Source organism: Symphodus melops, assembly GCF_947650265.1.
Source record: "Symphodus melops genome assembly, chromosome: 12".
Taxonomy (NCBI): domain Eukaryota; kingdom Metazoa; phylum Chordata; class Actinopteri; order Labriformes; family Labridae; genus Symphodus; species Symphodus melops.
The window spans coordinates 6,394,026-6,410,855 of NC_136702.1; the positions used below are offsets into that span (position 1 = coordinate 6,394,026).

General features: G+C 39.4%; 1 protein-coding gene across 6 annotated transcripts in view; it reads left to right on the forward strand.

Annotated features, from left to right (window-relative positions):
* The window catches only part of il1rapl1a (interleukin 1 receptor accessory protein-like 1a), a 286,407-nt gene that overhangs the window by 135,935 nt on the left and 133,642 nt on the right, over positions 1–16,830 (forward strand). For all 6 annotated transcript variants that reach the window (XM_079357675.1, XM_079357679.1, XM_079357678.1 and 3 more), the window contains one exon: positions 1,487–1,588. In XM_079357675.1, coding sequence (XP_079213801.1) covers positions 1,507–1,588 — 82 coding nt within the window. In that variant the 5' untranslated portion in view covers positions 1,487–1,506. The remainder of the gene's footprint in view (positions 1–1,486; positions 1,589–16,830) is intronic.

A 16,830-nucleotide genomic window follows, 5' to 3' on the forward strand; every position in this document is an offset into this window, starting at 1 on the left:
AGGCCAGGGTTCTGATCTCCTCTCTGGTTCATTGGGTTAATTTGCTTTGCGTTGTGTTCTCTTTGTCTTGTAGTTAGACTGACAGAAACATAGATCTAGCTACAGTGCATGTGCACTTTTCCTCCAATCACATTTTTCTGTTGGGTTGTCTAGTACTTCTGATATTACAACCACCCTGTCGAGCCGCTTTAAAAACAAGGCGTTGGATTTCTTCCTTACATTGAGTAAGATGAAGCATTTGGTACAAAACACACATCATTTATATGAACCTCCTGACAGCAACAAGCTAACTTAGCTTGCTAAAGGAATGTAGAACGAGTTAGCTTGTCTACATCATGAAGGCCACAACATTTACCCACAAGCCCCCATGTTATGTGTATCTTGTCCAATCAATGAAAAGCCAAAATGTTATGTGGCTAGGACCTTTACAAGGTATGTGACAACACCCAATAACATACCTAGACAACTGAGCCTCGAGGAAGTTACTGAAACAGTTAAGTTGATGATTGGCCGTGGTATGTGGACAATGTGTCATCCGCAAAGCTCGCTGTTATATCCTGTTTTCTGATTTAGCCTTAGCTAAAACAACGACTACGTGAGCTCGAACTAAAAACAATGAGAGAGACATCAATCATCCTAGCATACTCTCGGCCATAGAAAAAACAAGTTTATTTCCCAAAATGTTTAATTTTTTAATCAACTCAATCATTTTAAACTTCAATTTTCTTTACTTTCACTTGATTTGTTAAGAGTTTGTGTTTTAGGCTTTAATTACGGCTACATGAATAATGTTGAAGGGCACAGTCATCGGTTATCGCTCTAAGTTTGCTTTGATGAGTGTTTCTTCTTTTCTCAGTTAACATAAAACAGCAGCAGCAGCTCTATTTCAGGAGCTGGCTATTAGAAGATAATTACTACATGTTAGATTATGTCATTTACTCTGAGATGATGAGGAGTAGAGAATGAGGCACCTCCATCAATTAATATGATGTATGACTCGATAAGAGATATGGGAGGAATATCTGCCGCATCTGTGAGAGTCACAAGGAGATTTTACATTTTTCAAGGTTCCCTTCCTATTTTTTTAATAAAGCTGGTGATTAAAAGTGGTGTTTCTTTTACATGTAATTATTTCTTTATTGATTCGTCAGCATCTCGGGGAATGGTTTCTTGTGAAATATATCCTTCCTGTGATGACAAGACTCAACTGCAATCATGAGAGAAAATCATTACAAGAAAGACCCCCTAGGGGTTTGTGCAAAATGGTATGCTGATGTGAGTGACCAATTGTGTATCTGTGCAAATGTTTGTGTATTTTTTAGCGGTGTTAAAGTTTGGGCAATTACAGAACATCCTCCACATGGAGACTTACTCTTGTCTCAACAACAATGAGGTAGTTGATCTCCTGTGCTGGCAGTGACTGATTGTTCTTTTTCTCCTATTCTCTCTCCTGTCACCCCTTCTTCTCCCTGCTCTTCTTCTTCAGGCTGTGAGGACGGGGGGAAGATGAGACCTCCCAGCCCTCTGCTGATCCTGCTGTACATCACACTGTCCAGGAGTGTAAAGGTAGTCTCTAAGAGAGGCTCAGGTATGTTTCCTTCTGTCGTTTATATGCCTCCCAGCCTGAGGCCTGTGCATGCACCCCCTGTGTGTTATTATCTTTAAATGTTTTTATGTACTAGGTTTGAATGAGTTTTGCCAGCATTAAACTGTATCCGTCTTCCATGAATGGTATTCACTGCTGTGGAATCTATATGGAGGCTATATCTTAATTATAGGGATACAGATCAATTAATTCCAATGCTCTTGTTTAGGGAACTTTGTTTTTAATAGTAAAATAGTAAAATTAGTGATTGTCACTGTGGAATTGTGCTGAAAAGTTGGTGTTATGTTGTTTTCTGAAAACAAAGGTGTCTCACTGGTGTGTTGCATGCTTTAAAACCAATTGTTCAAATCATGACAGACAGGTAATTGCATAGGAAGATATCCTTCTCACTCTTGTTTTAAAATGACTCACATAGGAATATTGGAATGAGCAATTTAGTCATAAGTGCAACACTTTTCACCCTGCATCTAAGGTGAAGAGCATGCAAATTAATGAAAAGTTATACAATGTACTTCTTAGAATTAGCTAGACCTACCTTAATCCAGGGAGATTGACAGCTACCAAATGATCCAATTGCTCAGTGACAGGGTCACCAAGGGTTACTGTGAAACTCATTTTGGCTGTAAATGCCAGCAAATTGAGCATCAATTGTGAACAAATGCAAAGGTCAAAAGAGAAAATGGAGAGCAAAAAGATTGAGGGAAGAAAGTTTTCATGACAGGAATACATATAGGTATTCAGACCAGTCAGTTAAAACACCGAACAGACAAGTTGCCAATACTGAGAAAAAGTAGGTCCTGTGCTTTTATTGGAATTTGGAAAAGTATTCACACTGTATTATTTAAATACTAATTCTCAGCTGCTTTAATAGTCCGATAAAAACTCTTTTTGATATAAAATAGTCATATTTATTTCTCATGTATCCCTCAAATCCATGTTTTAGTACAGGAGTGTGCACATGGGTGTGTTTGTTTTTGCTCTCTTGCATACTAATTTACTGTTGTCAATGTGCGTCTTGTTTGTAGTGCAGACGTGTGTGGGCATGTCTTAAAGGTTTGAGGACTGACCTTTAGATAAAGGTTTTCTATTGAAGGAAGCAAACTCAGTAGATGAACACAGGAGGGCAAATGATAAATGAATAGTTTTCTTCCACGAGAAAAGAAGATGGTTAGTGATGAAAATTACAGACATACTAAACTATACACATATTATACTGGTGTTGAATTTAAGTATTTTAAAAGCACACAGGCCTGAAAAATAATACCAAAACATCATCTGTGCAATTTAACAAAATCTTTGACTTTTTAGATTGATGACATTATAGGCCTGTACATTTGTTATATAGTAGCAAAGCAACTATGTCGGGATAATACATAACTCTATTTAGTAGAGAGACTTACTAAAAGACCTTAAAAATATGCTCCATTCGAGCAAGATTAGTATCCATATATTTGCAACATTGTTAGCTAGATTAGCGATCACTCTTCGTCTTATAATTGTTTCTGAACCAATCTCTTTTCTTTAGAGCTTGTTATATGCCTGGAGTAGATTAGCCCTGTCATTATGGATTTGCCAATGATGATCATGAAAATAAAATCTGCAAAGCTGTTGCAAGGCCCTTCAGATGAATCTGTTATTTTGGGAACTTTGCCATGTTTAAAGAATAAACCCACTGATTATTAGCATCCAGATGCAAATCAAAGACTTGTAAAGTACATTAAATAGAGCTTGTAGGTATAAGGGCCTATACTATGCAATACATTCACCCATTTATATATCCATTGAACATTTATATATCCATTCTTATATTCATCCATCTATTCATCCATCCATTCAGTCGTACATGCATTAATACATCAATCCATTTTCTTCAGCAGGGTTGTGTTGGCAAGGGATGAGCAATAAATACCAGTTAATGGTTAAATGGAATAAGTTAGGTGCCTGATGTTGTACTTTAAGTAATTCTGAAAGGGAATAATCATACCTATTACTAGCTAAAATAATCATTTAGACACATGGCCAATCTCCTGTCTATGAAATCAGCCTATTAAATTAATCAGGCTCTTAAGAATTTCACAAAAGATCAATGAACTTCACTGATTCTGCAATTCTTTTTAGCCTCAAATCTATTGTGTAATTATTATCCGGCTAGGTTACAGTAACACAGATAGTCATTAAATTGTCACAACAACCTTTCTGTCTTATGGTTGTAGGATACTGTCACATAATAGGAGCCATTTATTGGAATTTGTCTTGCTCTTTGTCCAACTATTGACCTGTCCTTAAATAGGTAATTGACTGCATTAAGGTGTCTAATTAGCTGTTCGTACAGTCAGACAATTACAATTATGGTGTATTGTGCAAAGGTGCATGGACCCATATGTCCAGGTGTGTTATTGTGTGTTCTCACATACCTGCTAACAAACACAGACATGAGTACCTCCGTGACACTTTGGTCCACGGAGGATTTCCATATAGATCAGAGACAAGGACAGCACATCAGATCAATCAAGTGGCTCCTCTGGGTCCTCTGGTCAAATATCGACAGCAGTGAAGTCAACGTTACCTCCCAACTGAGGGGTCAAGAGGTGATGGAGTATCATGGGGCAGCTCGGCTACTTAATGGCACTTTGAAAGCCTTTTCCGTCTGCCTGTAACATTATAAATGAAGGCATGTAGAAAACCAGACAAGCTCACATTAAACTAGTAATGTGGGACATGGAGTCTGTCACTTTCTATTTATCCCTCTTACTCTCTTTTAAACACACAAAAGGAGACGAATGCATATTGTCTACACACATTTAACATCCATTTGTTAAACATAACATCTGTGATTTATTTTTTACATTTTAATTGTTTAAATAATGGCAAAATATAGCAACAGAGGGGAAATGCTGATTATGTTATGTTGTTGACATGATATAAAGATTTGGTTTAGTATTTAATTACCCTGTGTAAAAGTGTTCTTTTACCATACACTTCTTCAAATGTAAAAGGAAGCACCACTGTGTTCTCTTAGTGTAGATAGTCAAAGTGATTTAATGTCAGTGTTTTATTATGTACTTTAACCAATTAAAACAAAAAATACCTAATCCAACAACTGACATTCAAATAGGTCAGTGTCATGTAAGTCACTGTTACTGTTGTATCCCAAATAGTAATTTAATGCAACTCAGAGAGGGGAGAGAAAAGAAAATTTGGGACAAAGAACAAGCCTTTGTTTGGATTGCAGTACTGACAAATTGTTTGTGCATCATTGGGAATCAGATGGGAATTCTCTCTTGTTTCTGTAGGATTGCAGGAAGAGTGGGGAATTTAACCCAACAACCTTGAATAGTTATGGTTGGGGGGGATCAGCTATGAGTGCTTGATTAGCCCTCCAGAGACAATGGATAAAGCAGCTCTTCAATTGATTTTTTCTCCGAATGTCCAGATGGCATTCCCAGAGTTTGTAGCACTCTAGAATCCTATAATTAGTCAGTGTGGGGTCTGCTTGGGCCTGTATTACCTGGACTAATGAGTTTCCCAAAGGTGTGCAAGCTGCATGTGTCTCTTATTCCCTCAGTGTTCTTGCATGCTTGGCACTGTTCATGGTTTTAATGATCAACCAGGCTCTGAAGAATTGGATATCAATTTGGGTATTGCTGTTGTTGGCTCCTGTTTTTTTGCTGTGTGTTTGCACACCTCTGTGGCTGAATGTATGGGCACTTTATACACAGCTTGTATTTGACCGAGAGCCTGCTCTGGTGCTGCAAATTAAGATTAATTTTTACTCCACACAGGCACTCTGCTCCATGTGTCCTCTAACCTTGGTTTGATTGTTCTGTGCTCTGACCAAGGCTTTGTTGACCTGGTATATGATTCACTGTCAGGGACTGTGACCAGCTCTCTCAGAGACATGCCGTCAGGGTCCATCCATCAGACTCCAAATGTTTTCATCATGGTGGGATCTGGACCAGTCAGACCCAAACTCTACAGTTTCAGTTTTTTCTGGAAATCTATCCCTTAAAGACCCAAACTTTGATAAGACAAGACATGGTCTCTTTATCTAAGGTCTCAGCATTTTTTCAAACCCATTTAGTTACCAGCTTCCCATGGGCTGGATATGGGTAAACTTTTATGTTAAACAAACCGGTGGTCTTCACACTACATCTCAATGTAGTGTCAATTTTGTCAATCGCAAGATAGTAGGGGATCCTGAAGGAGACATCAGGTAAAAATCTTGGTTAGAAAGAGTTTCTGAAAAGATTAATGGAAAAGATCAACTTAAATCCATGACAGTTTGGATCAGTAAGTTTGTCTTTTATCAAATTAAACTGTCAGCATATTTGACAGTGTCTCTTTTCTTAATTAGAGTTATAAGCCAATTGATTGATTTCTATCTCTAAAGCTGCTCTAAGACAAAGTACTCTACTTAAGAACTTTATTTTGGACAATGATTACTTCATTAAGGCATCTTCATTTATTAGCCAGATGGTTCATTAAGAGAAACAAAGTTTACGTCATAATCTAGTGTGTTTTCAGGGATAGATAAAACCTGCAGCTTTGTGTAAAGTGTAAGAATCTTGAACATGTCTGAAGCTGAGAAAAAAAAGAACAGAACAAGAAAAATCCTCCTCTGGATCTGGTCTATCACCTGCTAGCACCTCTCTGTTGACTGCACCGAATCAGAGTTTGAGCCGAGATCAGTCAAGGAGATTATCACTAGAGTTTGGGGTGAAGCTGCAATAAGAGCTGGTCAACCGAAAAAAAAGCTGTTTAGATTGGAGCTTAGCTGGACTCCCTTGGTTCACCAAAACACCTGCTCTCATCCCAATCAGTTTCCCCTGCTATCAATCTTCACATCTGAAGTTTAATCATAATTGTCACAAGGTCACAGGCCAGACTCTACTTAGTATTTTTCTGGTGTTAAGTCAAAAGGATATTTTTTAAAGAGGGTACAGTATTTGGAAGGCTGGTGACTTCGGACCTGGGACATCAGGCCCTTATACTGTTTCAGTAATAGTTTCAAATTCTGCCTTGATGTTTTGATACCGCCCCTTGTCCATGACCATCCCAAAGACTGTTGTATTCATGTTAATGAAGACTCCTCCTTGACATGTCTACTCTGGGCTAAAAAGTAAGATGAAGGGGACTAGTTGAGATCGCATTCAAAACATTGTCCTTAAACATGAAGTTATCCCCCCATTTTTTAGCACTACCTGCCAACTTTCTGCTATCTACCCATAGATATGGAAATAAAACTCCATTGGCACAGCTTTCTGAGAAATATCCATATTAATTGGACTTAGTATTTGTTAATTAAACATGCAATTTGTGTTTTGATTTTTGGCACTTACAAGCAGCACATTCTTATTATTTCTTCTTTTTTTAAGCTGTTGTCTTCTGCTATGGTCTTTATGGGTCTTAGCTCACAATTCTATCACCAGCTTGATAAAATTGGCATGTATGCTTGTTTTATCATATAGCCCAATGGGATGGATGCTTTCCCTCAACCTATCACTCTTTGTTGCCAATGTGACATCTGGTGTGTATCTTTCATTTATGCAATTTTACTGTCAATAGAGACTGCCAACAACAAAGAAAAGCCACCTTCTCCTCTGGTCAAAAGAAACCACTCTGCACTGTAATCGAAAACTTAAAAGGCAGACAATACTGGCTGCTGCATTTTTGACAGAGAACCAGCACTTCATCATACACTGTCGCATGTTTCCTAAATGTCAGATGATATTGTAAGGTCATTTTATTTTTATTTCATCAACGTAACAATCTACATTAGCCCAGCAGTCACACCAAGCTTGCATACTAGTTAGCTAGCAAACGTCCAAGTCAGATGATGAAGACAAACTTGAAACAGTCTTAACTTTTCATTTTAACCAAGCTTACCAAAGAGTTATTAGGATTTCCATCCGTGATGAATTAATCTTAAACAAACCTGTAGTTCACAGGGATATGGTGAAAAAACTACATAAAGCATCTCCGATTTTCTCAGTGGCTTCCGATGTGGGAAATGCACACCACCTTCCCATCAGTCATTGTCACCTGGTCAAAGGTTGAATGTTGTGCATCATCATGAGAATTGTCCACAGGGCTCATTGTATGTTTTTCTTTGCCCCAGACACACAGCTGGGACACAAACAGACAATAGCCCTGCTTATGAATGGCTCACAGCTGTGACCGTGCACCATCACAGCAGTGGCCGCCTCTGCTGTCCCATACAGAGAGCAAAAAAATAAACATCGAATGAACACTTTGTCTATTTATGCACTCCAAATGTCATGAGAGAGTCAGACAATGCACAAGACTAAACACATCCAAGGCCTGCTGACCGGTCTGTTAGCTGGAATAATGGCTTTTAAACACAGCCTGCAGGGATGAGTGAACATGCTGCAGTGGAAAACAACAATCTGCACTCAGCTCTAATGCAAGAATGGGATCCGTGCTTTGTCTTATACTTAAAGCAGTAGAGGCACTATTTTACAGTAAATATGTAGCACACTTGAGTTGAATCAATTGCCTTTAATGGGATTATTGACTCTAGTTCTAGGGTACAATGTAAATAAAAGCCACAAATACACAAAAACGGAACATGATTTCAGTCGAAGATTGATCTTCTTGTCTTAAATACTGGAAATAACTTACACACAAATATACTTTATTTCTTTTTAATTAAAATCCCTCGAACGTGTTGTGGAACAGAGGCTCATGTGAAAATGTCAGATTTCAGTTATTTAATATTTACTGCAGTTTTATTATAGCATCGTCTGCTGCTGCTGTTTTTTTTTGTTCTTTTGTAGATTCGTAAAAGTTACAAATAATTTTTACTTGGACTCTAAGAGGAGCTTAAGGAAACAATCAAGATTGATATCATAATTTATGTTGTTTTTTATTGAATTGATGGCTTTAAACTCTGCTGCAAAAGTATGTGGATTAATTTTAAATTAACCACATAAAAAACACACACACCACAGATTGTGCCTTTAAAAAGTAACCATCGTTGCCTATATGTTGGTACATAAAGTCAGTGATGTATTCAAAGTGGGTAAGGGCTGCACAGTGTAACAAGCTCTTAGCCTACCACTGGTCTAATGTAACAGGGTGTCCCAAAGCAGCTGCAGTCAGCTCTCTGTCTCCATACTATGATTTGACTGAGCGTTGCTGCCCAATGATCCCAGCAGGAGATGTCAGGAAATGTATGAGTGTGTGCATATGTATGCATGCACTGTGCACAATTGTATTCATCCAAAAGTTTCTCTGTGTGGGACTCATGATATCCCAACCTTGGCCTCTTGCTGTTTCACTGAGCGGGGGATAAAAACGATACCGCCAATATTCTAGATGACTCTGCAAAGTCCCGCTCCAAATCCCTGATAAGAGCTCGTCATGGATAACTGTAAATCTGACATGGCCCCAAGGCAGTGTGGGGGATGAAGTTTGTGGAGCTGACGCCTGAATAACCTCATGATAAGTGCCAGGACAGGAACACAAAATCCAGTCAGTCATTCAGTTAATTTATTTGTCTAGGCGCTCGCCTATCATTGCACAAATCACACCAGTGCAATTTCTCTGACACTTGGAAACTGAAATGTGCCTATCTATACATTTTCCCCTGTCAGGCAGATGAGCTAAATGACCTACACAAATAAGATGTAGTGAGACCTTGTCTTTACTTGTCATCCATGCCTGATACCATGAGGCTTTGCAGATAATTGTTCAGGAAAAGAGTTTAAAATAGTTTATTGACGAATCAGCTGTTTGCATTGACGTGAGTTCACACTAGTATTTGGTCAAGGTACACGATGGATCACTGTGAACATTTCACTTGACATGTCTGAAGATCAAGCTTTCCATCCAAGAGGGCTTTGAGCTTAGGTCTGTCTTTTCTTTTTTTGGATCACTCTCCTCAGCCTATCTCTTATTAGCAATGATGTGCTTGTCCTTGGTGCCAGTTTTCATGATTTTAGCAACCAAGCAGGAAAGTCCAACTAAGGTTGTACTGATGATAAATACAGAATAGGGCCAGCTGTATCATCCCAGATGATTTTTACATCTCTACGATGGACTTTCATCTCTTGCGATAAAAATGCAAACATACGGGCACACAACAAAGAAACAAACAGTATTTGTATTGTACACACTAGACAATTTTGTTCATTCTTCCCTGTTGGCTCACAGCGCACACAAATGCACTACGGATGCTGTCCCGGCCTGGTCAATACCCCTCTCTCTAAATGATGAGGAATGGCCCTTGCTGCAGTAACACTGTGCTGGGAGATTGATCACATGCAGACTACTGGAGATTAAATGGCTTTCTTGTGCACAGCAGACTGCCCCTGGATGGTGCATTGTGTGGATAGAAGCCCTGTTTTCTTTTGCTCGGCGCACGACAGCCTTACGATAGGTCAGTGTACGCAGGAAATCAAACGTAATGTATTGATTTGCACAGGGAGTTACAGGACTGCATCTTTTTTTTGTGCTTAAAGCTCCTGTGAGGAGCTATTAGCTGGTTATGAAACACACTGAAATTAGTGCTGATGCCTCTTTATGAGCACACAAGACCAGCAGCAGCAAGATTGGCTATTTCAACAGTAATTTTTAATCCCTGAAACTGTTGCCGCAGGCTAGGTGTCTGATGAAGTGATTAACAGCAGAAACCTCCTTTAGTTACATTTCCTAACGTAAATATTCTACGTAAGTGATCTGTTTGTCATAGAATATCATTATTGAAGGACTTGCACACGAACAAGGCGAGATCCTAAAAAAGATATGAGACCCACCACTCTGTCCACAGGGGGGTTTCAAGATTCACTCAAACCAAGCGTTCTTCAGAGAAGCTTTAAGAGAAGAACAAGGAAGCAGTTGATTGTATCTGTAACACAATGTAATTGCACTTTTGGAGAGAAGAGTTATTTAAAGGAAACGTAGGGTCTCTAAATGAGGCTAACACGTTTCTCAAGGGCCAGGTGATGACTAAAATCTAAGAGAATTACTTGAAAACTTTATTCCCTCAGTCGGTCTTTATATCTCCTCTTAGGGTTTCCATTTAAAAACATGATTGCCTGGGATATTACTCCCTCTGGTTAATGTATGCTCAGGGAACAGTGTGTGTGTGTGTGTGCACGCTGGGTGCATTGTGTAGAAGAGGGAGCCCGCATGCTCCAAAGAGAACAGATGATTAGAGAGACGAGTGGTTTGATGTGTGTGCTGGTGTTCACTGATAATGAAGCAATTATGCTGCAGAATCATTCATGTTTGTAGCACAAGTAAATATAATGCAATACTCAGCATATGCACAGGCGTAAAAGAGTGTGTGTGTGTATGAGTGTGTTTAGATGAACGGTGGCGTATATACTACACAAACAGACTTCTGGGTAATTAAATGTCGGTAAATGAGGTGAAGTACCACTAGATGCTTTTATAGACGTAAAGGTAATTCAGTCCATATTAAGTGGTTGTGATGTAGCAGTGAGGTGTGTGAGGTATGTGCTGTGATATCTAATTTTCCCAGAAGCCTTTGCTGCCTGTAGGCTTATTCATCAATATGAACATGTAGTTAAATTCCTTATCTGAGAGCCTAATGTTCTTATTTAATGTTTTTTGAAAAGGTTGGACACAAGCAGCTGTGGGAGAAGTATTTTGATTATTTGATCAATTAAAATGGAATGAGAAGGGTTTTATTGCTCTTTGAAATAACTACAGTGTACAAGTAAACACTTCAGCAGACGGTTGTCTTACCCTGTGTATTAGCATGTTTACGGTAATGACATCTAATATATTTAGTGTTTAAATTAGCTAATTTTGTCCTTAAAAGCTTGGAGAAGAAGACACACTGTTGTGTTTAATTCGGATTTATCTTGATGGTTGTTTTGTGACAATGAATAGACCCGCCGTGCACTCTGGTCCTGGAACGTTTTAATTCGTGGTGTCATGTACATGTATGTGTGACACAATAATAAAATAAAAACTTTAAACTCCTGTCTCCTTGATATTAAGAGAAATATTGAAATCCTATGTATCTGGACAGTACATTTTGTGAAATTATAATAAAACATTAGTTCATGTAACTCTTCTATTTTTAATTCAATGAGAGATTTTCTCATTCAATATAATACAAAGAAATCCTAGTACTGATATTTTAGTGAAAGCATGTAGATTTTATTGGCACAATGTAAAGAAACACCACAATTTCCTACAGAATATCCCTGTCACCTTTTCCTTGTTATACAGCTGATTTACTATAAATGGTTATTTAAGAGGATAAGTTCAAGGTACTATCACTCTAACTGTCAGAGAAAGGTTGTGAAAGAGGACGCATGATATTGCCCTTAAAAGTGTATAGTGGAGTCACAGGTATCAATTTGTGTCAACTCTGAAGTGCAAGTTCATCAAAATAACACCAAATTAAAGTACTTCAGTGAATCGTCTTGTTTAGGACTACAGCTTTAAAAACAGCTTACATAGTGTGAACTTAATGACATGCCATAGCAATATTATGTGTTGCACTCGGCATACGGAGGCGTGTTTGAGTGCTCTTTGATAGTCATTACATCAAATGTCTTGTGAAAAACCCAGAGGTTTCACCGCAGGCATCGAAACTACAAAGACCAGCATTCTAGAAACCCCTTCAGGCCATTTAAACTACAATCACCCACAGTCCCCTGCCACCTCCTCCTGTCAAAGTGATATGCACTCAGCTGCGGTTGTTAGACCTTTAGAAGCACACATCTACAAGCGCGGTACACATACGAGTGTGCACTCACACACACGCATCCCGCTGCCGCAGTGTTTGTGTGTGTATCCATCTACCATCCCTCATTAAGCAAAAACTTACAAAAAAAAGTGAGCTCCACGCTGAGAATGTGGGGGAGGAATCTGAGTATGTCTCCAAATGCTAATGAGAGGAGCCGACTTCAACAGACTGCTTTGTCTGCGTGTGTGTGTTCGTCTGAACATGTTTGTGTGTGCGTAGGTTTTTTTTTTCCTCCCCACAAAGGTAGGACAAAATCTAAGCACAGTTATTTTTACATATCATTAGTAGCTGAGCGCAGCCCCATCACCCTGACAACTTCATCCCTTCTGCTTATCACCATAACAACTAATCTACCGTAAATAGTGCTGTCTGCCTCTCTCTCTCTCTCTCTCCCTCTCTCTTTTTTTTTCTCCATCCCTCTCAATCACCCTTTATTCCCTCCGATCATTTTCTTGCATTTCTTTCCGCTCCTCTTGTTGCCACAGCACCTCCCTCTCTTGTCCTTCACCGACGCCATTTCTTCCACTTTCTCTGTCTACTTGTTCAGCACGGAGTTCATTTTTCTGTGCCACTGCAGATGTGGGTGGTTCTGGTGACTGCACAATAACCTTTTTCCCACTGATTCACGTTGTCAAGTGCCTGAGCTCGGATGGCGATCAATAAAAAAGGCAGCTTTAACAAGTTATCCAACAAACTCCCTGATCCTTTATCGATTTCTCTACTTTTTTTTTTTTTTTGGTAAGCCCTTTATTTTCTTTTGCACATACGTATAGATGCACACATGAACTGTTGGGCGTTTGTGATTCAGTGGAGGTATGTGCTAAGAACATCAGGTGTTTTCCATGCCTTTGTGTTCGACCTAAATGTGTTATTGACGGAAGGTCCAGGCCTGACAACTTGATTGGCCCACTCGGCTCTCGGATTAACTCGCCAGCCTGGCTTTTTTTTTTTTTTTTTTTTTTTTACAATCAAAGGTCAAGCCAATGGTCTGTTTGGCTGAGTAGCTCTGGGATTGACTTAACAGCCTCGTGTGCTAATGCAGAGTTATCCCAAGGTTGAGCTGCATAGGAAGGACACACATGCTGTTTTGCGGTCCATGTAGATCCACAATTTTTTAACAGGCACGGGACATAATCAAGGTGACAACAATTGCTTAACTTTAATGGAGAAAGTAGCCCTGAAACACAAAAGAACTCTCTGTTGGTTTAATTCACATTGCGTTCAGGTCTTTTCTCTGCTGTTATTACGTCCCTCTCCCTCCCTCCTTCTCTCTCTCTCTCTCTCTCTCTCTCTCTCTCTCTCTTTCTCTCTTAAACATTGTTTGAAACGGCTAATCATTCCCATTTATTCACTTCCCCTCACGCTCCCCCTGAGTCAATCTTTTTCATCAGCCGCATATGAGAGGTCACCTTTGGCTCTTTCCTTTCACTGTCTCTCAAAAAGCTCAAGGGAAGCCCTCCTGGATGGATCCTCTCTTACATAACCGCCTCCCCCTCACTCCGCTCCCCTGGTTGAGGGAACGTGCATGTACATGTAGAAAGCAACAAGGCAAAGGGAATATCGATATTATCAATGCTAACAAAATATTACATTTATCCCATGCCACATCAGAGCCAGACACAACAAAAACCTTTCCTCAGGTTACAGCCGGGGTTGTTTGTTGGAGATTGACAGGCGACAATAGCAAAAAGCCTGAAGAAACGCACAAGTGAGAACGTTTGTGGCATACCGCTTAAGATGTCACTTGAAAAGCTGTATTTGAAAGCAGCTCTCACCACACGTCTTGAATTTCTATAGTGTCCGTTCTCTAGCTGGTTCACATACGCCTGCTGTATGTGATGTTGTAGCCTGTGATGCTTTTAAAGCTAAAAATGCCTCCTCGCTCACTCTCTCTCTTTCTCTCTCTCCCTTTTTTTTCTCTCTCACTGCCTTCATTAAGAGGTTGTCTTAAGCTACCCAGCTTAACGCTATTTACATTTTCATTATTATACCGTTACCGGGAAGAAATGGCATGAAATCCAGCAGTGTTCAGGACATTAGACAAGCTTCATTCTCTCAGCAAATGGATTTACATAAATAAGGAGGTTGATACACGGAGAGAAAGAGAAAAGCAAAAGAGATGAGGTAACAAAAGATGGGGGGAAATGGATCAAGGGGACAAGTTGCGATGCAGATGCAGGAGGGTCGAGAGAGAGAGAGAGAGAGAGCGCGGGAAAAGGGAGAGATGTAAAGTAGTAAATGAGAGAGGATGGTGTCAGGGTCTCCGGCTGTATAAAGTGGGCTCTGAGGGACTGACAGAGGTCTTCTGAGCCACTGCATGTGATCAATAGAGCTCTGGATTTCCTCATTACAGGAACAGACCTCTTGTGTTTACCATACAATAGACTTGTGGGATCAAATTCTGTTCATGTATATTTTTCAGCCTGTGTGTGTTTGTGCATAATAAGGTGTCTTTGTTTCAGCCCGTTTAAGCCCCTAGATGATTATGTCCTGTTTCAACCTCTCTTAAGGCTGTAATGCAGCGTTCACAGTGTTACAGATGTTTTAGCAAACTGTCTTCATATCTTAGTTTGAATGCATTTCAGCGTGGTTTATTTGACATTGATTGAGGATACAACTATTGGAAATGTCCTAAAAGAGTGGATTTAGATTTTTTTCTGAGGTAATACATAACATAAGAGTAGGAGTAATGATGTCATACACCTTTGGTTCTCTCCTGTTTACCATTATGCTACATTTACACTGCATTCATGAATGACCTTCATTGTGTTTTTTCTGATCCTATGAGACTTCACTACAAACATAATAATTTTTTAAAATTTAATTGTACACTGTTATTAAACATGTGAGACACATACATATTCTGAAACACACACATGCACAAACAGATCCTATGGACATGCACTGATGGAGAGATGTCAGAGTGAGGGGACGGCCCACAGCGAGCGCTCCAGAGCTGTTTGGGGGCCAGTATTGGAGGTGGCCATCAGGTACTGCCAGCACAAGCACATAATGACAGCACAAGCCATTCACATTGAATCAGATCTTTTTTTATTATTATTTGTTTGATTTACTTCTAGGTTTTTTTATTCCTTGTTTTTGAGTGGCAGGACAGTTGATGGCATCAGAAATCAGAACAAGAGAGGCTTGGAAATGACGTGGCACGGATCGGGTTCCTACCCAGGACTGTAGCCTCTATACATAGGGCCTAAGTAATTAACTGACCAGAATATGATCTTTTCAATTTAGACTTGGGCCTCATTCATATCTAAAATCAGATACTGTTTGAATCCTTTACAACCAGACCTCTGTCTGAGCGCTCGGGTCAGAACGCATATTGTAACCGATCTTTTTGAAAACAGACTTTTTTTGTTGATTTGGTCATGTGGCTCAGTTCAGGACTGCGTTCAGTTCACAAGGGAATTTGAATAAAGGCCACAGTTGAAAAGTAATGGATCTGAGCAATAAATCAGAATTAGAACGAAGGCTTGTAGCGTGAGTGTGATCTTAAAGTTTTCATCAAACTACTTGTTTTTTTTTTTACCGTGATCTTTGGTCACAAAATCTCATTCAATAATCAAGTCATAGTTGCGGGGGATTTTTCTCTGTTTTTATGTAGACTATTTATTGCAAAGAACGAAATGTTTAGACTGAACAAGTTGTAACTTTTTCGTGATGTTTATAACCTCTTTGGGTTCAAACGGGTGGAATGGAGACTTTCTAATTAAAATGTCTGTTTTAGTGCTCAATAATAATTGTGTGTGTGTGTGTGGCCTTTAGTTTAAGTCAGAGTAGTTCCTTTTGAATGCTAATGATGAAATAGCCTCAGAGGCTTCCTCAAGCCTTACTGATTCTCTGGGAATCTTTCCCAATCATGGATGGCATTTCTTCCTTTCAACTCCCTTTCAGCACACATTCTCAACCACTGTGACCCTCAGACCCTTTTTTTCAAACCAGGAATAAAAGCCCAACTATAACAGGAAGGACTCAAGTTTCCTTTTTTCTTGCCTCAGTTTCTTTTCATTCACATTTTCTAAGGACATTTCTTTTTCAAGACCTTTTTTCTTAGTCCCTCTCTCTCACACTTGTTGGTGTTGTGCGTTCGAGTGAACCTCTATGCCTACCCTCCCCGAGCTCATGGCTGTATCAGCTGCCCTGAGAGTACTCGGAGCTGGGATGGGAAGAAAATGTTCAAATGAAAAGAAAGAGAGGCTCGGTGAGCACATCAGAAACAGCTCATTTCCTCAAAGAATGTTCATTTTTGCCAGCTGCTCCACACTGCTGTCTTTTTGCAGCATATGCTTCATAGTGATGTAATGAAGGGCTGTTATTGTAATGCTGAATGTAGAGGATTATATTATCCACTCATCGACATTCCCATTTAAGTCTTGTAAAATGCAGACATTTTAGAGATTATTACAGAAGAATTTTGGAGACAAATATTGTTCCAGGAATAAATACAGAAACCTTACCA